This window comes from Protopterus annectens, chromosome 9.part0 (assembly GCF_019279795.1).
Source record: "Protopterus annectens isolate FY-2018-M chromosome 9.part0, PAN1.0, whole genome shotgun sequence".
Lineage (NCBI taxonomy): Eukaryota > Metazoa > Chordata > Ceratodontiformes > Protopteridae > Protopterus > Protopterus annectens.
The window spans coordinates 1,904,542,807-1,904,566,163 of record NC_056743.1 but is presented as its reverse complement, the minus strand read 5'-3'; the positions used below and the strand labels follow the sequence as shown (position 1 = coordinate 1,904,566,163).

The following is a 23,357-nucleotide window of genomic DNA, read 5'->3' as shown; positions in this document are numbered from 1 at the left end:
GGTACAGGTAGCACTTTCACTGTTGCAGCATTCAGACAGTGCCATGTATCTGAGCCCGGTAGGTACAGGTAGCACTTTCACTGTTGCAGCATTCAGACAGTGCCATGTATCTGAGCCCGGTAGGTACAGGTAGCACTTTCACTGTTGCAGCATTCAGACAGTGCCATGTATCTGAGCCCGGTAGGTACAGGTAGCACTTTCACTGTTGCTGCATTCAGACTGTGCCATGTTTCTGAGCCTGGTAGGTACAGGTAGCACTTTCACTGTTGCAGCATTCAGACAGTGCCATGTATCTGAGCCCGGTAGGTACAGGTGGCAGTTTCACCATTGCAGCGTTCAGACAGTGCTGTGTATCTGAGCTAGATAGGTACAGGTAGCACTTTTACTGTTGCAGCATTCAGACAGAGCCATGTATCTGAGCCCGGTAGGTACAGGTAGCACTTTCATTGTTGCAGTGTTCAGACAGTGCCATGTATCTAAGCCCAGTAGGTACAGGTAGCACTTTCACTGTGTCAGCGTTCAGACAGTGCCATGTATCTGAGCCCGGTAGGTACAAGTAGCACTTTCACTGTTGTAGTGTTCAGACAGTGCCGTGTATCTGAGCCCGGTAGGTACAAGTAGCACTTTCACTGTTGCAGCATTCAGACAGTGTCCTGTATCTGAGCCGGTAGGTACAGGTAGCACTTTCACTGTTGCAGCCTTCAGACAGTGCCATGTATCTGAGCCCGGTAGGTGCAGGTAGCACTTTCACTGTTGCAGCGTTCAGACAGTGCCATGTATCTGAGCCGGTAGGTACAGGTAGCACTTTCACTGTTGCAGCATTCAGACAGTGCCATGTATCTGAGCCCAGTAGGTACAGGTAGCACTTTCACTGTTGCAGCATTCAGACAGTGCCATGTATCTGAGCCCAGTAGGTACAGGTAGCACTTTCACTGTTGCAGCGTTCAGACAGTGCCGTGTATCTGAGCCTGGAAGGTGCAGGTAGCACTTTCACTGTTGCAGCTTTCAGACAGAGCCATGTATCTGAGCCCGGTAGGTACGGGTAGCACTTTCACTATTGCAGCGTTCAGACAGAGCCATGTATCTGAGCCCGGTAGGTACGGGTAGCACTTTCACTATTGCAGCGTTCAGACAGTGCTTTGTATTTGAGCACAGTAGGTATAGGTAGCACTTTCAATGTTGCAGCATTCCAACAGTGCCATGTATCTGGACCCGGTAGGTACAGGTAGCACTTTCACTGTTGCAGCGTTCAGACAGTGCAGTGTATCTGAGCCCGGTAGGTACAGGTTGCACTTTCACCGTTGCAGCATTCATACAGTGCTGTGTATCTTAGCCTGGTAGGTACAGGTAGCACTTTCACTGTTGCACCATTCAGACAGTGTCATGTATCTGAGCCCGGCAGGTGCAGGTAGCACTTTCACTGTTGTAGCATTCAGGCAGTGCCATGTATCTGAGCCCGGTAGGTAGAGGTAGCACTTTCACTGTTGCAGCTTTCAGACAGTGTCATGTATCTGAGCCCGGTAGGTACAGGTAGCACTTTCACTGTTGTAGTGTTCAGACAGTGCCGTGTATCTGAGCCCGGTAGGTACAGGTAGCACTTTCACTGTTGCAGCCTTCAGACAGTGCCATGTATCTGAGCCCGGTAGGTGCAGGTAGCACTTTCACTGTTGCAGCGTTCAGACAGTGCAGTGTATCTGAGCCCGGTAGGTACAGGTTGCACTTTCACTGTTGCAGCATTCAGACAGTGCCGTGTATCTTAGCCCGGTAGGTACAGGTAGCACTTTCAATGTTGCAGCATTCAGACAGTGTCATGTATCTGAGCCTGGCAGGTACAGGTAGAACTTTCTCTGTTACAGCATTCAGACAGTGCTGTGTATCTGAGCCCAGTAGGTACAGGTAGCACTTTCACTGTTGCAGCGTTCAGACAGTGCCATGTATCTGAGCCTGGTAGGTACAGGTAGCACTTTCACTGTTGTAGCATTCAGACAGTGCTGTGTATCTGAGCCCGGTAGGTACAGGTAGCACTTTCACCATTGCAGCATTCAGACAGTGCCGTGTATCTGAGCCCAGTAGGTACAGGTAGCACTTTCACCGTTGCAGCATTCAGACAGTGCCATGTATCTGAGCCCGGTAGGTACAGGTCAAGCTTTCACTGTTGCAGCATTCAGACAGTGCCGTGTATCTGAGCCCGGTAGGTACAGGTAGCACTTTTACTGTTGCAGCATTCAGACAGTGCCATGTATCTGAGCCCGGTAGGTACAGGTAGCACTTTCACTGTTGCAGCGTTCAGACAGTGCCATGTATCTGAGCCCGTAGGTACAGGTAGCACTTTCACTGCTGCAGCATTCAGACAGTGCCGTGTATCTGAGCCCGGTAGGTACAGGTAGCACTTTCACTGTTGCAGCATTCAGACAGTGTTGTGTATCCGAGCCCGGTAGGTACAGGTACCACTTTCACTGTTGTAGCATTCAGACAGTGCCATGTATCTGAGCCTGGTAGGTACAGGTAGCACTTTCACTGTTGCAGCATTCAGACAGTGCCATGTATCTGAGCCGGGTAGGTACAGGTAGCACTTTCACTGTTGCAGCATTCAGACAGTGCCATGTATCTGAGCCCGGTAGGTACAGGTAGCACTTTCACTGTTGCAGCATTCAGAAAGTGCCGTGTATCTGAGCCCGGTAGGTACAGGTAGCACTTTCACTGTTGCAGCATTCAGACAGTGTTGTGTATCTGAGCCCGGTAGGTACAGGTAGCACTTTCACTGTTGCAGCATTCAGACAGTGCCATGTATCTGAGCCCAGTAGGTACAGGTAGCACTTTCACTGTTGCAGCATTCAGACAGTGCCATGTATCTGAGCCCGGTAGGTACAGGTAGCACTTTCATTGTTGCAGCATTCAGACAGTGCCATGTATCTGAGCCCGGTAGGTACAGGTAGCACTTTCATTGTTGCAGTGTTCAGACAGTGCCGTGTATCTGAGCCCATTAGGTACAGGTAGCACTTTCACTGTTGCAGCCTTCAGACAGTGCCATGTATCTGAGCCCGGTAGGTACAGGTTGCACTTTCACTGTTGCAGCATTCAGACAGTGCCGTGTATCTTAGCCCGGTAGGTAGGGGAGCACTTTCACTGTTGCAGCATTCAGACAGTGTCATGTATCTGAGCCCGGCAGGTACAGGTAGCACTTTCACTGTTGTAGCATTCAGGCAGTGCCATGTATCTGAGCCCGGTAGGTACAGGTAGCACTTTCACTGTGTCAGCGTTCAGACAGTGCCATGTATCTGAGCCCGGTAGGTAGAGATAGCACTTTCGTTGTTGTAGTGTTCAGACAGTGCCGTATCTGAGCCGGTAGGTACAGGTAGCACTTTCACTGTTGCAGTTCAGACAGTGCCATGTATCTGAGCCCGGTAGGTACAGGTAGCACTTTCACTGTTGCAGCATTCAGACAGTGCAGTGTATCTGAGCCCGGTAGGTACAGGTTGCACTTTCACTGTTGCAGCATTCAGACAGTGCCGTGTATCTTAGCCCGGTAGGTACAGGTAGCACTTTCAATGTTGCAGCATTCAGACAGTGTCATGTATCTGAGCCTGGCAGGTGCAGGTAGCACTTTCACTGTTGTAGCATTCAGGCAGTGCCATGTATCTGAGCCCGGTAGGTAGAGGTAGCACTTTCACTGTTGCAGCATTCAGACAGTGCCATGTATCTGAGCCCAGTAGGTACAGGTAGCACTTTAACTGTTGCAGCATTCAGACAGTGTCATGTATCTGAGCCCGGCAGGTACAGGTAGCACTTTCACTGTTGTAGCATTCAGGCAGTGCCATGTATCTAAGCCAGGTAGGTACAGGTAGCACTTTCACTGTTGCAGTGTTCAGACAGTGCCGTGTATCTGAGCCCGGTAGGTACAGGTAGCACTTTCACCATTGCAGCATTCAGACAGTGCCGTGTATCTGAGCCCGGTAGGTACAGGTAGCACTTTCATTGTTGCAGCGTTCAGACAGTGCCATGTATCTGAGCCCGGTAGGTACAGGTAGCACTTTCACTGTTGCAGAGTTCAGAAAGTGCCGAATATCTGTGCCTGGTAGGTACAGATAGCCCTTTCACTGTTGCAGCTTTCAGACATTGCCATGTATCTGAGCGCGGTAGGTACAGGTAGCACTTTCACTGTTGCAGCGTTCAGACAGTGCCATGTATCTGAGCCCAGTAGGTACAGGTAGCACTTTCACTGTTGCAGCGTTCAGACAGTGCCATGTATCTGAGCCCAGTAGGTACAGGTAGCACTTTCACTGTTGCAGCGTTCAGACAGTGCCATGTATCTGAGCCCAGTAGGTACAGGTAGCACTTTCACTGTTGCAGCGTTCAGACAGTGCCATGTATCTGAGCCCAGTAGGTACAGGTAGCACTTTCACTGTTGCAGCGTTCAGACAGTGCCATGTATCTGAGCCCGGTAGGTACAGGTAGCACTTTCACTGTTGCAGCGTTCAGACAGTGCCGTGTATTTGAGCCCAGTAGGTATAGGTAGCACTTTCACTGTTGCAGCATTCCAACAGTGCCGTATCTGAGCCCGGTAGGTACAGGTAGCACTTTCACTGTTGCAGCATTCAGATAGTGCCATGTATCTGAGCCCGGTAGGTACAGTTAGCTCCTTCACTGTTGCAGCATTCAGACAGTGCCATGTATCTGAGCCTGTTAGGTACTGGTAGCACTTTCACTGTTGCAGCATTCAGACAGTGCCATGTATCTGAGCCCGGTAGGTACAGGTAGCACTTTCACTGTTGCAGCATTCAGGCAGTGCCATGTATCTGAGCCCTGTAGGTACAGGTAGCACTTTCACTGTTGCAGCATTCAGACAGTGCCGTGTATCTAAGCCTGGTAGGTACAGATAGCACTTTCACTGTTGCAGCATTCAGACAGTGCTGTGTATCTGAGCCCGGTAGGTACAGGTAGCACTTTCACCATTGCAGCATTCAGACAGTGCCATGTATCTGAGCCCGGTAGGTACAGGTAGCACTTTCACTGTTGCAGCGTTCAGACAGTGCCATGTATCTGAGCCCAGTAGGTACAGGTAGCACTTTCACTGTTGCAGCGTTCAGACAGTGCCATGTATCTGAGCGCGGTAGGTACAGGTAGAACTTTCACTGTTGCAGCATTCAGACAGTGCCATGTATCTGAGCCCAGTAGGTACAGGTAGCACTTTCACTGTTGCAGCATTCAGACAGTGCCATGTATCTGAGCCCAGTAGGTACAGGTAGCACTTTCACTGTTGCAGCGTTCAGACAGTGCCATGTATCTAAGCCAGGTAGGTACAGGTAGCACTTTCACTGTTGCAGCGTTCAGACAGTGCCATGTATCTGAGCCCAGTAGGTAAAGGTTGCACTTTCACTGTTGCAGTGTTCAGACAGTGCCGTGTATCTGAGCCCGGTAGGTACTGGTATCACTTTCACTGTTGCAGCGTTCAGACAGTGCCATGTATCTGAGACCGGTAATTACAGGTAGCACTTTCACTGTTGCAGCATTAGGACAGTGCCGTGTATCTGAGCCTGGAAGTTGCAGGTAGCACTTTCACTGTTGCAGCTTTCAGACAGAGCCATGTATCTGAGCCTTGTAGGTACAGGTAGCACTTTCCCTGTTGCAGCATTCAGACAGTGCCGTGTATTTGAGCACGGTAGGTATAGGTAGCACTTTCTCTGTTGCAGCATTCCAACAGTGCCATGTATCTGAACCCGGTAGGTACAGGTAGCACTTTCACTGTTGCAGCATTCAGACAGCACCGTGTATCTGAGCCCAGTAGGTACAGGTAGCACTTTCACTGTTGCAGCGTTCAGACAGTGCCATGTATCTAAGCCCAGTAGGTACAGGTAGCACTTTCACTGTTGCAGCGTTCAGACAGTGCCATGTATCTGAGCCCGGTAGGTACAGGTAGCACTTTCACTGTTGTAGCATTCAGACAGTGCTGTGTATCTGAGCCCGGTAGGTACAGGTAGCACTTTCACTGTTGTACCGTTCAGACAGTGCCATGTATCTGAGCCCGGTAGGTACAGGTAGCACTTTCACTCTTTCAGCGTGCAGACAGTGTTGTGTATCTGAGCCCGGCAGGTACAGGTAGCACTTTCTCTGTTGCAGCGTTCAGACAGTGCTGTGTATCTGAGCCCAGTAGGTACAGGTAGCACTTTCACTGTTGCAGCATTCAGACAGTGCCATGTATCTGAGCCCAGTAGGTACAGGTAGCACTTTCACTGTTGCAGCGTTCAGACAGTGCCATGTATCTAAGCCAGGTAGGTACAGGTAGCACTTTCACTGTTGCAGCGTTCAGACAGTGCCATGTATCTGAGCCCAGTAGGTAAAGGTTGCACTTTCACTGTTGCAGTGTTCAGACAGTGCCGTGTATCTGAGCCCGGTAGGTACTGGTATCACTTTCACTGTTGCAGCGTTCAGACAGTGCCATGTATCTGAGCCTGGAAGGTGCAGGTAGCACTTTCACTGTTGCAGCATTTAGACAGTGTCGTGTATCTGAGCCTTGTAGGTACAGGTAGCACTTTCACTGTTGTAGCATTCCAACAGTGCCATGTATCTGAACCCGGTAGGTACAGGTAGCACTTTCACTGTTGCAGCATTCAGACAGCACCGTGTATCTGAGCCCAGTAGGTACAGGTAGCACTTTCACTGTTGCAGCGTTCAGACAGTGCCGTGTATTTGAGCCTGATAGGTACAGGTAGCACTTTCACTGTTGCAGCTTTCAGACATGGCCTTGTATCTTAGCTCGGTAGGTACATATAGCAATTTCACTGTTGCAGTGTTCAGGCAGTACCATGTATCTGAGCCTGGTAGGTACAGGCAGCACTTTCACTGTAGCAATGTTCAGACAGTGCCATGTGTCTGAGCTCTGTAGGTACAGGTAGCACTTTCACTGTGGCAGCATGGCAGCATTCAGACAGTGCCATGTATCTGAGCCTGTAAGGTACAGATAGCACTTTCACTGTTGCAGCATTCAGACAGTGCCGTGTACCTGAGCCTGGTAGGTACACGTAGCACTTTCACTGTTGCAGTGTTCAGACAGTGCCACGTATCTGAGCCTGGTAGGTACAGGTAGCACTTTCACTGTTGCAGCGTTCAGTCAGTGCCGTGTATCTGAGCCCGGTAGGTACAGGTAGCACTTTCACTGTTGCAGTGTTCAGACAGTGCTGTGTATCTGAGCCCATTAGGTACAGGTAGCTCCTTCACTGTTGCAGCGTTCAGACAGTGCCATGTATCTGAGCCCGGTAGGTACAGGTAGCACTTTTACAGTTGCAGTGCTCAGACAGTGCCATGTATCTGACCCCATTAGGTACAGGTAGCACTTTCACAGTTGCAGCGTTCAGACAGTGCCATGTATTTGAGCCCGGTAGGTTCAGGTAGCACTTTCACTGTTGCAGCACTCAGACAGTGCTCTGTATCTGAGCCCGGTAGGTACAGGAGGCACTTTTACAGTTGCAGTGTTCAGACAGTGCCATGTATCTGACCCCAGTAGGTACAGGTAGCACTTTCACTGTTGCTGCGTTCAGACTGTGCCATGTTTCTGAGCCTGGTAGGTACAGGTAGCACTTTCACTGTTGCAGCATTCAGACAGTGCTATGTATCTGAGCCCGGTAGGTACAGGTAGCACTTTCACCATTGCAGCGTTCAGACAGTGCTGTGTATCTGAGCCCGATAGGTACAGGTAGCACTTTCACCGTTGCATCATTCAGGCAGTGCCATGTATCTGAGCCCTGTAGGTACAGGTAGCACTTTTACTGTTGCAGCATTCAGACAGTGCCATGTATCTGAGCCCAGTAGGTACAGGTAGCACTTTCACTGTGTCAGCATTCAGACAGTGCCGTGTATCTGAGCCCGGTAGGTACAGGTAGCACTTTCGCTGTTGTAGTGTTTAGACAGTGCCGTGTATCTGAGCCCGGTAGGTACAGGTAGCACTTTCACTGTTGCAGCCTTCAGACAGTGCCATGTATCTGAGCCCGGTAGGTGCAGGTAGCACTTTCACTGTTGCAGCGTTCAGACAGTGCAGTGTATCTGAGCCCGGTAGGTACAGGTTGCACTTTTACTGTTGCAGCATTCAGACAGTGCCGTGTATTCTAGCCCGGTAGGTACAGGTAGCACTTTAACTGTTGCAGCATTCAGACAGTGTCATGTATCTGAGCCCGGCAGGTACAGGTAGCACTTTCACTGTTGTAGCATTCAGGCAGTGCCGTGTATCTGAGCCCGGTAGGTAGAGGTAGCACTTTCACTGTTGCAGTGTTCAGACAGTGCTGTGTATCTGAGCCCGGTAGGTACAGGTAGCACTTTCACCATTGCAGCATTCAGACAGTGCCGTGTATCTGAGCCCGGTAGGTACAGGTAGCACTTTTACCATTGCAGCGTTCAAACAGTGCCGTGTATCTGAGCAAAGTAAGTACAGGTAGCACTTTCATTGTTGCAGCATTCAGACAGTGCCACGTATCTGAGCCCGGTAGGTACAGGTAGCACTTTCACTGTTGCAGCGTTCAGACAGTGCCATGTATCTGAGCCCGGTAGGTGCAGGTAGCACTTTCACTGTTGCAGTGTTCAGATAGTGCTGTGTATCTGAGCCCGGTAGGTACAGGTCAAACTTTCACTGTTGCAGCATTCAGACAGTGCCTTGTATCTGAGCCCAGTAGGTACAGGTAGCACTTTCACTGTTGCAGCATTCAGACAGTATCCGAGCCCGGTAGGTACAGGTACCACTTTCACTGTTGTAGCATTCAGATAGTGCCATGTATCTGAGCCTGGTAGGTAGAGGTAGGACTTTCACTGTTGCAGTGTTCAGACAGTGCCATGTATCTGAGCCCGGTAGGTACAGGTAGCACTTTCACCATTGCAGCATTCAGAAAGTGCCGTGTATCTGAGCCCGGTAGGTACAGGTAGCACTTTCACTGTTGCAGGATTCAGACAGTGTTGTGTATCCAAGCCTGGTAGGTATAGGTAGCACTTTCACTGTTGTAGCATTCAGACAGGGCCGTGTATCTGAGCCCGGTAGGTACAGGTAGCACTTTCACTGCTGCAGCGTTCAGACAGTGCCGTGTATCTGAGCCCGGTAGGTACAGGTAGCTCTTTCACTGTTGCAGCGATCAGACAGTGCCATGTATCTGAGCCCGGTAGGTACAGGTAGCACTTTCACCATTGCAGCCTTCAGAAAGTGCCGTGTATCTGACTGGTAGGTACAGATAGCACTTTCGCTGTTGCAGCATTCATTCAGTGCCATGTATCTGACCCCGGTAGGTACAGGTAGCACTTTCACTGTTGCAGCTTTCAGACAGTGCCATGTATCTAAGCCCAGTAGGTACAGGTAGCATTTTCACTGTTGCAGCGTTCAGACAGTGCCATGTATCTGAGCCCGGTAGGTACAGGTAGCACTTTCACTGTTGTAGTGTTCAGACAGTGCCATGTATCCGAGCCCAGTAGGTACAGGTAGCACTTTCACCATTGCAGCGTTCAGACAGTGCCACGTATCTGAGACCAGTAGGTACAGGTAGCACTTTCACCGTTGCAGCGTTCAGACAGTGCCATGTATCTAAGCCAGGTAGGTACAGGTAGCACTTTCACTGTTGCAGCGTTCAGACAGTGCCACGTATCTGAGCCCAGTAGGTAAAGGTTGCACTTTCACTGTTGCAGTGTTCAGACAGTGCCGTGTATCTGAGCCCGGTAAGTACTGGTATCACTTTCACTGTTGCAGCGTTCAGACAGTGCCATGTATCTGAGACCGGTAATTACAGGTAGCACTTTCACTGTTGCAGCATTAGGACAGTGCCGTGTATCTGAGCCTGGAAGGTTCAGGTAGCACTTTCACTTTTGCAGCATTTAGACAGTGTCGTGTATCTGAGCCTTGTAGGTACAGGTAGCACTTTCACTGTTGTAGCATTCAGACAGTGCTGTGTATCTGAGCCTGGTAGGTACAGGTAGCACTTTCACTGTTGCAGCATTCAGACAGTGTCATGTATCTGAGCCCGGTAGGTACAGGTAGCACTTTCACTCTTGTAGCATTCAGGCAGTGCCGTGTATCTGAGCCCCGTAGGTAGAGGTAGCACTTTCACTGTTGCACTGTTCAGACAGTGCTGTGTATCTGAGCCCAGTAGGTACAGGTAGCACTTTCACCATTGCAGCATTCAGACAGTGCCGTGTATCTGAGCCCGGTAGGTACAGGTAGCACTTTTACCGTTATAGCGTTCAAACAGTGCCATGTATCTGAGGCCAGTAGTTACAGGTAGCACTTTCATTGTTGCAGCGTTCAGACAGTGCCATGTATCTGAGCCCGGTAGGTACAGGTAGCACTTTCACTGTTGCAGCGTTCAGACAGTGCCATGTATCTGAGGCCAGTAGTTACAGGTAGCACTTTCATTGTTGCAGCGTTCAGACAGTGCCATGTATCTGAGCCCGCTAGGTGCAGGTAGCACTTTCACTGTTGCAGCGTTCAGATAGTGCCGTGTATCTGAGCCCGGTAGGTACAGGTAGCTCCTTCACTGTTGCAGCATTCAGACAGTGCCATGTATCTGAGCCCGTTAGGTACAGGTAGCACTTTCACCATTGCAGTGTTTAGAAATTGCCGTGTATATGAGCCTGGTAGGTACAGGTAGCACTTTCACTGTTGCAGCTTTCAGACAGTGCCGTATATCTGAGCCTGGAAAGTACAGGTAGCACTTTCACTGTTGCAGCTTTCAGACAGTGCCATGTATCCAAGCCCAGTAGGTACAGGTAGCACTTTCACTGTTGCAGCGTTCAGACAGTGCCATGTATCTGAGCCCGGTAGGTACAGATAGCACTTTCACTGTTGTAGCATTCAGACAGTGCTGTGTATCTGAGCCCGGTAGGTACAGGTAGCACTTTCACTGTTGCAGTGTTCAGACAGTGCTGTGTATCTGAGCCCGGTAGGTACAGGTAGCACTTTCACTGTTGCAGCGTTCAGTCAGTGCCATGTATCTGAGCCCAGTAGGTACAGGTAGCACTTTCACTGTTGCAGTGTTCAGACAGTGCTGTGTATCTGAGCCCGGTAGGTACAGGTAGCTCCTTCACTGTTGCAGCGTTCAGACAGTGCCATGTATCTGAGCCCGGTAGGTACAGGTAACACTTTTACAGTTGCAGTGCTCAGACAGTGCCATGTATCTGACCCCAGTAGGTACAGGTAGCACTTTCACAGTTTCAGCGTTCAGACAGTGCCGTGTATTTGAGCCCGTTAGGTTCAGGTAGCACTTTCACTGTTGCAGCAGTCAGACAGTGCTCTGTATCTGAGCCCGGTAGGTACAGGAGGCACTTTTACAGTTGCAGTGTTCAGACAGTGCCATGTATCTGACCCCAGTAGGTACAGGTAGCACTTTCACTGTTGCTGCGTTCAGACTGTGCCATGTTTCTAAGCCTGGTAGGTACAGGTAGCACTTTCACTGTTGCAGCATTCAGACAGTGCTATGTATCTGAGCCCGGTAGGTACAGGTAGCACTTTCACCATTGCAGCGTTCAGACAGTGCTGTGTATCTGAGCCCGATAGGTACAGGTAGCACTTTCACCGTTGCAGCATTCAGGCAGTGCCATGTATCTGAGCCCTGTAGGTACAGGTAGCACTTTTACTGTTGCAGCATTCAGACAGTGCCATGTATCTGAGCCCGGTAGGTACAGGCAGCACTTTCACTGTGTCAGCATTCAGACAGTGCTGTGTATCTGAGCCCGGTAGGTACAGGTAGGACTTTTGCTGTTGTAGTGTTTAGACAGTGCCGTGTATCTGAGCCCGGTAGGTACAGGTAGCACTTTCACTGTTGCAGCCTTCAGACAGTGCCATGTATCTGAGCCCGGTAGGTGCAGGTAGCACTTTCACTGTTTCAGCGTTCAGACTGTGCCATATATCTGAGCCTGGTAGGTGTAGGTAGCACTTCCACTGTTGTAGCGTTCAGACAGTGCTGTGTATCTGAGCCTGGTAGGTACAGGTAGCACTTTCACTGTTGCAGCATTCAGACAGTGCCATGTATCTGAGCCCAGTAGGTACAGGTAGCACTTTCACTGTTGCAGCGTTCAGACAGTGCCGTGTATCTGAGCCCAGTAGATACAGGTAGCACTTTCACTGTTGCAGCGTTCAGACAGTGCCATGTATCTGAGCCTGGTAGGTACAGGTAGCACTTTCACTGTTGCAGCATTAGGATAGTGCTGTGTATCTGAGCCTGGAAGGTACAGGTAGCACTTTCACTGTTGTAGCGTTCAGACAGTGCCATGTATCTGAGCCCGGTAGGTGTAGGTAGCACTTCCACTGTTGTAGCTTTCAGACAGTGCCGTGTATCTGAGCCCGGTACGTACAGTTAGCACTTTCACTGTTGCTGCATTCAGACAGTGCCATGTATCTGAGCCCGGTAGGTACAGGTAGCACATTTACTGTTGCAGCGTTCAAACAGTGCCATGTATCTGACCCTAGTAAGTACAGGTAGCACTTTCTCTGTTACAGCGTTCAGACAGTGCCATCTATCTGAGCCTGGTAGGTACAGGTAGCACTTTCACTGTTGCAGCATTCAGACAGTGCTGTGTATCTGTGCCCGGTACGTACAAGTTGCACTTTCACTGTTGCTGTTGTTGTGTTGCACTAGGCAATGCTGTTTGTTCTCTCTCACTTTTTTATTCCAGGGTACAGGAGAAGGAGGCAGAGCTGACTAAGTGTCTGTATTTGTAGCTTGGTTACCATTAACAGCGCTGTTTATAAGGTAGCGACAGGTAAGAGTGTTGTCTGCTACCCATCTAGTTCTATCATACCTTAGAAGCAAGAGATAAATGCTTTTCAAGCCATTAACAAAAAAGTACCACATACTGTGTATGGGGGTGCAAGCATAAATATTGTTCTGTTTTTTGTGTGTGTTTGTGTATTTGTGTGTGTGTGTGTGTGTGTGTGTGTGTGTGTGTGTGTGTGTGTGTGTGTGTGTGTGTGTGTGTGTGTGTGTGTGTGTGTGTGTGTGTGTGTGTGTGTGTGTGTGTGTGTGTGTGTGTGTGTGTGTGTGCGTGTGTCATTAGGATAGAATCAAGCTATGAGGCAGATCATTCTTTTATTTATTATTGACTATTAAAATGTGAGTTCTGCTGTCCATATACAACAGAGGGCAACAGATTATCACTGTAATTGTGTCACTTTTAAACACAGAAATGGTGCTGAAAGCTGTCATTATGATTTTTACACTTAACAAAAAAGGAGAACTAGGGAGATGAATGCAAAGTCTGACAAGTGGAAAACGAAACAAAGAAAAGTAAATGCAATTATGCCAATGGCTTCATAATGTCTGCATGACATTACAAGTGCTTGAATTGACAAATAAATGTGGAGCTGTTGCTGGGGCCAGATACATGGAAGTAGCATCCCTGTAGTACCAAACAGTGATTTTACTGTGTAGCTGGTACCCATGGAATGTTCTGTGACATGACATATAGAATTATAAAGCAGTTTTAACAGACTGATGTGGGAGGGGAGTTAACTTACATGCCATTATCCCATTGTGCTCAGGACTCATTATGCAGACAGTATTTTAACACGGTATTCTTTGTTTTCAGAGTCACTGGCATCAACCCCACGCAGTGTGACAACAAGTCGTGAGAGTGACGTTGATGCAGACACAGACAGAGAAGAACTCCTTTACTACAAGTATCCTTTTTTAAGTCTTTTGCTTATAAGCAGAGACCATAAAACAGCCACTTAGAGAACAGACACTGGCTGTGGAAATGTCAGTGGGGTGTGGATCCGGAAGTGGGGAGTAGGGGTACTGTGGGACTGGTACCGGAGGTTTGTTATTACTGCATGAAGACTGGGAATTGGGGCAGTGTGGTACTGACAGGTGGTCTACAAGTGAATATGAGAGCGCAAGTGGGAATACTGGGTAGTAAAAAAATTGGAGAGGGGAACGAGACTGGGTGTAAAGATGAGGGATAGCATGGAGCCAACACTGGGGTGTGAATAATTTTAAAGTAGTGAGGGTTGGGAGTAGTAGGGGGTAAAGACTATGCAAGTATAACAGGGGTGTGAATAATTTACAGGTAGAAATCGGGATGGTGGAGACAAAAAGGAGATTCAGGGGCTGCATTAATGAGTAGGGATGGAGAAATGTAGGTTTGAGATTCGAAGATGACAACAGCAGAGGACTTAATGTGGCATTGTTGGAGCTATACTAGAGTGTTAGAGGTAATGCCAGCAGTACTGTGCACTGCAGGGTGAGGTAATGCTTCAGCAGTACTGTGCACTGCATGGCAAGGTAGTGCTTCAGCAGTACCACGTACTGCAAAGTGAAGTAATGCTACCTACAGCAGTAGTGCACACTGCAGGGTGAGGTAACACTTCAGCAGTACTGTGCACTGCAGGGCAAGGCAATGATTCAGCAGTACTGCGCACTGAAGGAAGAGGTAACACTTCAGCAATACTGTGCACTGCTGGGTGAGGTAATGCTTCAGCAGTACTGCGCACTGCAGGGTGAGATAATGCACTGCAGAGTGAGTTAATGCTTCAGCAGTACTGCATACTGCAGGGTGAGGTAATGCTTCAGAAGTACTGTGCACTGCATGGTGAGATAATGCACTGCAGGGTGAGTTAATGCTTCAGCAGTACTGTGCACTGCAGGGTGAGGTAACGCTTCAGCAGTACTGTGCCCTGCAGGGTGAGGTAACATTTCAGCAGCACTGTGCACTGCAGGGTGAGGTAATGCTTCAGCAGTACTGCGCACTGCAGGATGAGGTAACACTTTGGCAGTTCTGTGCACTACAGGGTGAGGTAATGCTTCAGCAGTACTGCACACTGCAGGGTGAGGTAATGCTTCAGCAGTACTGTGCACTGCATGGTAATGTCATGTTTCAGCAGTATTCTTCACTGCAGGGTGAAGTAACACTTCAGCAGTACTGTGCACTGCAGTGTGAGGTAATGCTTCAGCAGTACTAAGCACTGCAGGGAGAAGTAATGATTCAGCAGTACTGTGCACTGCAGTGTGAGGTAATGCTTCAGCAGTACTGCATACTGCAGGGTGAGGTAATACTTCAGCAGTAGTGTGCACTGCTGGGTGAGGTAATGCTTTAGCAGTACTAAGCACTGCAGGGTGAGGTAATGCTTCAGCAGTATTATGCACTGCAGGGTGAGGTAATGCTTCAGCAGTACTGCACACTGCAGGGTGAGGTAATGCTTCAGCAGTACTGTACACTGCAAGGTGAGGTAATGCTTCAGCAGTATTGCACACTGCAGGGTGAGGTAACACTTCAGCAGTACTGTGCACTGCAGGGCAAGGCAATGCTTCAGCAGTAATGCGCACTTGCTTTTTTCCCACTTTTCTGAGATTTAAAAAAGTTCAGTTACAGGCTTGCTGTTCTTGAACTGTTTGTAAGTTTCTGTGAGGCCATTTTTTGTTTGGGCTAAATGAAAGTCTCTCTGTTGATCAGTGGCAGTGAAAAACATTGAGCAGCCTGCCTGCCCCTGTGGGGGTGGTTACTGACTTGAAACTGTAGTTTTATTGGCCATTCTGGGTCAATTCCAAAACTCGTTCATCTTCCTCTCTTAAAACCTGGTTGCCTTGTGGTTCTGGCATCTTTTCAGGCTTGTTGGCTGTTGGTGAAGCACCCACCAAGAGGAGAAAACGCTGAGAGAAGAAAGGAGCCACTTTTGAGACTTTAAGTATTTTTCCTCTGTTTATTTGCTAAGTTTTTCTGCATAGCTGCCTATTTTGAGCATTTTCTGGCTTGTTAAATTTGATTTCTGCATTAGTAACTGTATTTAGAGCACAACCTAGAGCTGTTTACTGAATTTCCTGTTTGCACTTATTTTTAAAATCGTTTTTTACTCAAAACTTACATTTTATCTGTCTTTGGCCTAGCACTCTTGTGTGGGGTCATTTACTGCACTGTTATAACTTGTTGATACTTGTTAACCTCTGCTATCTCTGAAAAAACAAAAAAAAAAAAATCTTGCTTTTTTCCCACTTTTCTGAGATTTAAAAAAGTTCAGTTACAGGCTTGCTGTTCTTGATCTGTTTGTAAGTTTCTGTGAGGCCATTTATTGCTTGGGCTAAATGAAAGTCTCTCTGTTGATCAGTGGCAGTGAAAAACATTGAGCAGCCTGCCTGCCCCTGTGGGAGTGGTTACTGACTTGAAACTGTAGTTTTATTGGCCATTCTGGGTCAATTCCAAAACTCCTTCATCTTCCTCTCTTAAAACCCTCTTTTGCGCAGTTTTGCGTGGTTTTGAGCATAGCGCAACAGCGGGCAGCACCGCCTAATTGGGTTTAAACTATTCCTGGCTCCACAAAGTCTGCTCTTCACTTTTTCCCTTAGAACTGCTCTATCTCTCAATTTAAACACCATATTCTCATTCTAAGGCCCTTCACTGGTCCAATTAAGTAATCATACAAGTTAGCACTATTAAATCATAAGCACTACTTACTATTATACTCTCTACGATTACCCTGTCCTCTATTGATCCATCTTAAATTCAGTTTCCCTATTACTCTAGCATGTCCAAAGGTCAGTCAATGGTTTCCTCTCCAGTCCAGCTGGTGAATCTGGGAATTTTGAGGCAATGTTACAACTGTCTCATGTACACGGACAACCCTCTCCTCCTCCAAACAGGTTCAAATATATGTGAGAGATGCAACTATTTAGCCAAACTGGAGGCTGAGCTCTCTCATCTCAAAACTGGTGAAACCAGTCAGGAGGAGAAGGTAACCTCACACAACACAATTCCAGTATCACATAGTCTCACCACATCAGCGAACCAAACACATAAATACACAAAAACATACTCGGAGGCTCTAAATAAAAATCTACCTAAGCAACAGAGACCTCCAAAGCAGACATCCAAGCAAACACTACCTCAAAACAAAACACACACAACACATAACCCACAAAGTCAGTGCGCCAAGCAGCCACAGCCCTTAAGGCTGAATAACACACCTGATACTCTTGTTATAGGTGACTCTATTGTCAGACACACTGATGTCCCACTCACCAGGCTGAATAAAGAGAAGGTCACAGTGAGCTGCCTGTCGGGTGCTAGGATCCGACACATAACGCAAGCACTCAGGTCACTCCAAAGCAAATACAAATATGACTCAGTCATTTTACATGCTGGTGTGAATGACCTGAGACGTACCTCCCTGGACTACATGAAAAGTGACATAGAGGAGCTCTCTGATCATGTAGCCCAGGCTGGTATGACCCTGACCTTGAGCAGCATCTTACCCTCACCTAGAATGATGCCACAGTACAAAGACAAAATGATCGATTTTAACAATTGGCTAAAATTTTGGTGTCATTCAAAGGGGATCCAGTGTCTGTCAGCCTGGGATGACATGCTCGACAAGCCACGTTGCTTCACTAGGGATGGCTTGTACCTGTCACCACTGGGCTTTTGGATACTGGCAAAGGCTCTTGCCACCCCCATAGTGCCTTTTTTAGGCAAGGCTCAAAAGTCAAACCCACCCCCATAGACAGCATAAGGAACAAGAAACTAAGGGTAATGCTGCTAAATGCCAGAAGTCTTAACCTCAAGATGCATGCACTCGAAGCTCTCCTCAGTATGGAGAACATCGATATCTGTGCTGTGACAGAAACATGGTTCAAGGCTCCAGAGAGCACCCCAGAACTACCAGGCTACACCTCATATCATGCTTTTTGGCCCCAAAATCCAGACCGAACCACAAAAGTAGGGAGAGTTTCCATATTTATCAAGGATATCCACACCTCCAGGTTAGTGGCATTGCACGAAGTATCGGAGACCATCCATGTGCCACTAACAGTGGGCAAGACTGCTTTTCAGTTTATAGCATCCTACAGACCACCCTCTCAAAGTCAGGAATCCCATTCGGCTTTCCTGAAAACATTGGAGAACATGAAGATCTCTCCGAACACCATTATATACTGGGCGACTTCAACTACCCAAACATTGACTGGAAGCACTACTCAAGCCCCAACACCTTAGCCCAAAGATTCCTGGAAATTATAAACTCAAATGCTATGGAACAACTAGTCACCACTCCCACAAGAGGGGACAACATACTAGACCTGATCATTACCAACATGGGGACTCTATGCTCCACACCAGAAGTATATCCCTCATTGGTAAGATCAGACCATAAATTAATTTCACTGGATGTCCACATCCCGACCCCACCCCCAGCCCAGAAAACCATAGTGAAAAACTTCTCAAAAGCGAACTTCTCACTTCTCAAAACCGAAGTGGAATCCTTCAAGGCCCCAGGGTCAGTGGAAACTACAGTCCAAACTGCAGAATCCTATATAAATGCATTCTACGGACATCTCCAGGAATGCATGGATCATGCTATCCCAAACAAAACCAAGACCCAATCATCCAAAGGCAGGCGTCCAGTCTGGTGGACCCCTGCCATAAATAAACTGTACAACAGAAAGAGGAAGCTACTACATGATAGAGCAAAATCCCTAATAGGGAAGGCATCTGTGATCAGTACTAGCAAAAAATTACGATCCCTCATAAAATCCTCCAAGGCCAGCTTCGAGAGAAAAATTGCACAGGACACCAAAGACAATCATAAGGCTTTTTTCAGTTATGTTAGAAACCTGGGGTGCAACTCCCAGACTTGTTCTGAGTTGATTCTAAATGACAAAAAATACACTGAACCCACAGACATCGCTAATATCCTGGCAGACAGGTTCAGTGCAAACTTCTCCACCCCCCCCCAAAAGAGCAAGTATCTATCCCGGCAGAGGGCTGCCTCCCAAACATCTCAGATGCTCAGGTGAAGGCTGCCCTCTCCAAAGCAAAAAACACTGCTTCCATGTGACCAGATGGCATCCCAGGTTGCGTCCAACATGAACTACAAGAGGAACTAATCCCTCAAATAAAACAGCTATACAATCTCAGCCTCACTACAGGATATGTGCCCACAGAATGGCATAAAGCAACAGTGGTCCTACTCCACAAAGGTGGAGCCTCTATGGACCCTGGAAACTATTGCCCCATAAGCCTGACTAACTTAGTCTGCAAGGCTATGGAGAGGATCATCATGGAGCTCATAAACAAAGACATTGGGGACCTACAGACACTAGATCCTACCCAGTTCGGCTTTGTCAAGGGCAGAGCCTGCCTTTTGAACCTGGTTGACTTCTTTGAAACAGTCACCAAAGCCATAGATGAAGGGAAGGTAGTCCACACAGCCTATCTGGACCTTGCAAAGGCATTTGACACAATACCCCACTTGGGCATCATAGATAAGCTATCCAGCTATTTAAATATAAACCCCTATGTCACAAGATGGGTTGCAAACTGGCTCAAAGACAGAACCCACAGAGTGAGAGTTGCTGGAGCCATGTCAGACTCGAAACCGGTCACAAGTGGCATCCCACAGGGTTCTGTCCTGGGACCACTCTTGCTCGGTATATACTTTTCTGAGGTACAGGCAAATGTGGGAGGACTATGGCTCACCAAGTTCGCAGACGACTGCAAACTGGGTGCCATAATCAACTCTCCAGCTGACACAAACATCCTTCAAAAAGGTCTCACAGAGACAGATAACTGGTGCCAGTGCCATGGTTTAAAGCTAAATGCCAAAAAATGTATAGTGATACCCTTTGGCAAAAACAATGTGCCCACAAATTACCACATAGGTGGAAACCTATTTAGTACAGAGAAAGTTATTAGGGACCTGGGGACCCAAGTTGATAGCAATCTCTCCTTTGAAAACCACATTGCCAAAGTGGTTAGAAAGACCTTCTACATAGCCCACCTCATCACAAAGTGTTTCACTTCTAGATCAAGAAAGGTAACTGTGCCCCTTTATTCATCCCTCATCAGGCCCATCATAGAATACAATGCCCCTTTTGGGATGTACCTTACCCGACACCTGCAGCAATTAGAAAGACCCCAAAAGTATCTCACCAAGAGGATCAAGGGTCTAAAACAGATGCCATATGCTGCTCGGTTAAAAAAACTCCAGCTCTACTCAGTTGCATACCACCTACTTCGAGGCGATCTATGCCTGACATACAAAGCTATGTCAAATCCAGAATTAATGGACATGCTCCACCTCAGTAAATCTAAATCCCTTAGAGCCACACGCTCAAGGGACTTGAACCTCAGCACAGAAATAAATAGAACTTGCTGGAGGGACAGGTTCATAACCCAGAGGCTCCCTTCGCTCTGGAATAGAATTCCAGTTCATGTGAGGCAGAGCACCTCACTGAATCTCTTCAAGAAGAATCTCGATAAGTGGATGGGGGATCGTAGGTTTGTCCCAGGGATTACTCCCGTGTCACTATTAGACAGAGGCACAGTAAACTAAACCTTAAAAAGGGCACAGTATACTCAAATCAAGGGGTGGCATAAGCCATACAGAATCGGGCTAGGCTTGTAATTGCCCCAGGGCAGATAGCCTAGTATGAAACTATGAACCGTTGAACACTTCAGCAATACTGTGCACTGCTGGGTGAGGTAATGCTTCAGCAGTACTGCTCACCACAAGGTGAGGTAATGCTTCAGCAGTACTGCACACTGCAGGGTGAGGTAATGCTTCAGAAGTACTGCGCACTGCAGGGTGAGGAAATGCACTGCAGGGTGAGTTAATGCTTCAGCAGTACTGTGCACTGCAGGGTTAGGTAACACTTCAGCAGTACTGTGCACTGCAGGGTGAGGTAACGTTTCAGCAGCACTGTGCACTGCAGGGTGAGGTAATGCTTCAGCAGTACTGCTCACTGCAGGATGAGGTAACACCTTGGCAGCTCTGTGCACTGCAGGGTGAGGTAATGCTTCAGTAGTACTGCACACTGCAAGGTGGGGTAATGCCTCAGCAGTACTGCGCACTGCAGGGTGAGGTAATGCTTCAGCAGTACTGTGCATTGCATAGTGATGTAATGCTTCAGCCGTATTGTGCACTGCAGGGTGAAGTAACACTTCAGCAGTACTGTGCACTGCAGTGTGAGGTAATGCCTTAGCAGTACTGCATACTGCAGGGTGAGGTAATAGTTCAGCAGTAGTGTGCACTGCAGGGTGAGGTAATGCTTCAGCAGTACTGCACACTGCAGGGTGAGGTAATGCTTCAGCAGTACTATGCACTGCAGGGTGAGGTAATGCTTCAGCAGTGCTGCACACTGCAGGGTGAGGTAATGATTCAGCAGTACTGTACACTGCAAGGTGAGGTAATGCTTCAGTAGTATTGCACACTGCAGGGTGAGGTAATGCTTCAGCAGTACTGCACACTGCAAAGTGAGGTAATGCTTCAGCAGTACTGCACACTGCAGGATGACGTAATCCTTCAGCAGTACAGTGCACTTCAGGGTAGGGTAATGCTTCAGGAGTACTGTACACTGCAGGGGGAGGTAAGCAGGGTAAGGTAATGCTTAAGTAGGCTAGTAATAATGTTAAACTAGGTGTGAGAAGTGCTGAAGTTTAAATTTGTGCTTAAAACAAAGCACATTGCAAATTAGAACATGAAGGTGTATAAAAAGATATAAAACACTATAAGTGGTAGGATACCTAACAGTGTAATGAATAAATATGCAATTAAAATAGCACTTAATATGTTAACAAAATGTCAATGCCATGTAATAATACTAAATCAAAAATAGATTTTATGGACTATTTTTAGCTGGTCAGAGTGTAGAACTGCAAACGTCATTGCGGCCTTTGGCTGTTGACATAAAATGCCTGATATAATAAAAAAAATAAAAATGCACAGCAGGTATCTATAACTGCACCTTTGGACTCACTAGAAACCCCAGATGATGAAGTGGAGACCCCATGCTACAAAGTATATAACAAGAAGCTGTTAAGGTAGAAAAAAAACATGTTTTTAGAGCTAATTTCACTAACATTAAAACTTTATATACTGTAAAATGTCATATTGCTACTCAGTATAGACTCCATGGAAATGATATAACATGATAGTATCTGGAAGTACCAAAAAGTAACAGGTAGAGGGATTTTGTACTAACCAAAGATGACCAAGTTTAATGATGGGCAGACCTGACTATAAGGAGTTATGATAGCCAAGTCATGTGGACACCCCTGGGCATAAATAACCTTGGAGAGGTCCGCAGGTGGAAGAAGGTGCTTGGTATGACTAATATTCCTTCAGTGGTTACACAAAGACCTGCCATTTGTGTACACCTCCACCCTAAATGTCAGTCTATCAAGACTGGTCACTTTAACTGCAACATATAAACCATCTCCTTTGCAAATATGAGTTTTTCTTGTGGGACACTGGAGTTCCTCAAAGTGGCATAAAATATCATGAAATATATCTTAGTTGTACTAGGTTTCAGTTGATTGCTATTCTTCCAGCAGTGGATATTGTCTAGAACATCTGCTAATGAACTGACGATGGTTATATGTCCTGGGGAAAGGAGAAGTGCAACATTGTATCATCAACAAAGCAGTGATTATGCAGACCCCTAACTCCAATTCCATTACTCCTCCTAAGAGCAGAGTGTACACAGTGAATAACACTGACCACAATATGGTACCCAGTCAAACTTCACAGTCCAGAAAGTGGGAAGATGACAAATTCAGAGAAGTAGGAGGTAAAATCATTCAGTGTTATTTTTGGACAGTCCACAGCATGTCTGAAAATGCTTCAACGGGATACAATGATCCAACACATGACCAGCTACAGGGAGCTCAAGGAGGGCCAAAATCAAGTTGTATCTGTAATGTGTGGCCATCAGGTCATTCACAGCCTTAGTGAGGGTGGATCTCCATGGTACATCAAGCTATGCATAAACCACTTTCTCAATAACTTTTACTGATCATGGGGAGGTTAGACATAAAGTGGTAATTATCAGGCTTATCAGGAAGTCTGGATGTTTTTGAGAACCAGGATCACTATGGCTTTCTTTACATCTGATAATAAAAACCTTGATCTCAGGGAAGAAATTACAGTTCAGTAACATAGCCTGGGCTCTCCAGATATGTTATTATGAACCTGATAGAGCAAAACTCAAGGCAGTGGGCTTGAAAATGAGACTTTAACTTAGTGGGCTGGCTATCTGAAGCAAGCTTGAAAATGAGACTTTAACTTCATATAGATAATATAAGATTGTCATTCCCAACAAAACCAGAGTGTTCCCAGAAAGGACACTTGTCCTAACAAAGGAACACTTAACTGCAAAAATATAAGCAGTGAGTTATATTCAGCAGATGAAAGTGCTTCCTGAGAGGCAAGATAAGCTTAAGTGGACAGTTTCTCAACCACCTGAAGGAGCATCACTGCTGTATTACATGCAAAAAAGCCCTATGTAATGTGCTTATTTTTATCCATTTGTTAACCAGGTAAGCCGAATGGACATAAGTGTCCCTCTTCTGGGGCAATCTGGGAGTACTGTCTGGTTAAGTGATTTGCTCAGAGCCGAATATCAGGTGAA

At 47.2% G+C, this 23,357-nt stretch overlaps 1 protein-coding gene across 3 annotated transcripts in view; it reads left to right on the top strand.

Annotated features, from left to right (window-relative positions):
* Window positions 1-23,357, top strand: part of LOC122812312 (E3 ubiquitin-protein ligase Rnf220-like) — a 673,416-nt gene that overhangs the window by 458,346 nt on the left and 191,713 nt on the right. For all 3 annotated transcript variants that reach the window (XM_044084714.1, XM_044084713.1, XR_006366388.1), the window contains exon 9: window positions 13,549-13,639. In XM_044084714.1, coding sequence (XP_043940649.1) covers window positions 13,549-13,639 — 91 coding nt within the window. The remainder of the gene's footprint in view (window positions 1-13,548; window positions 13,640-23,357) is intronic.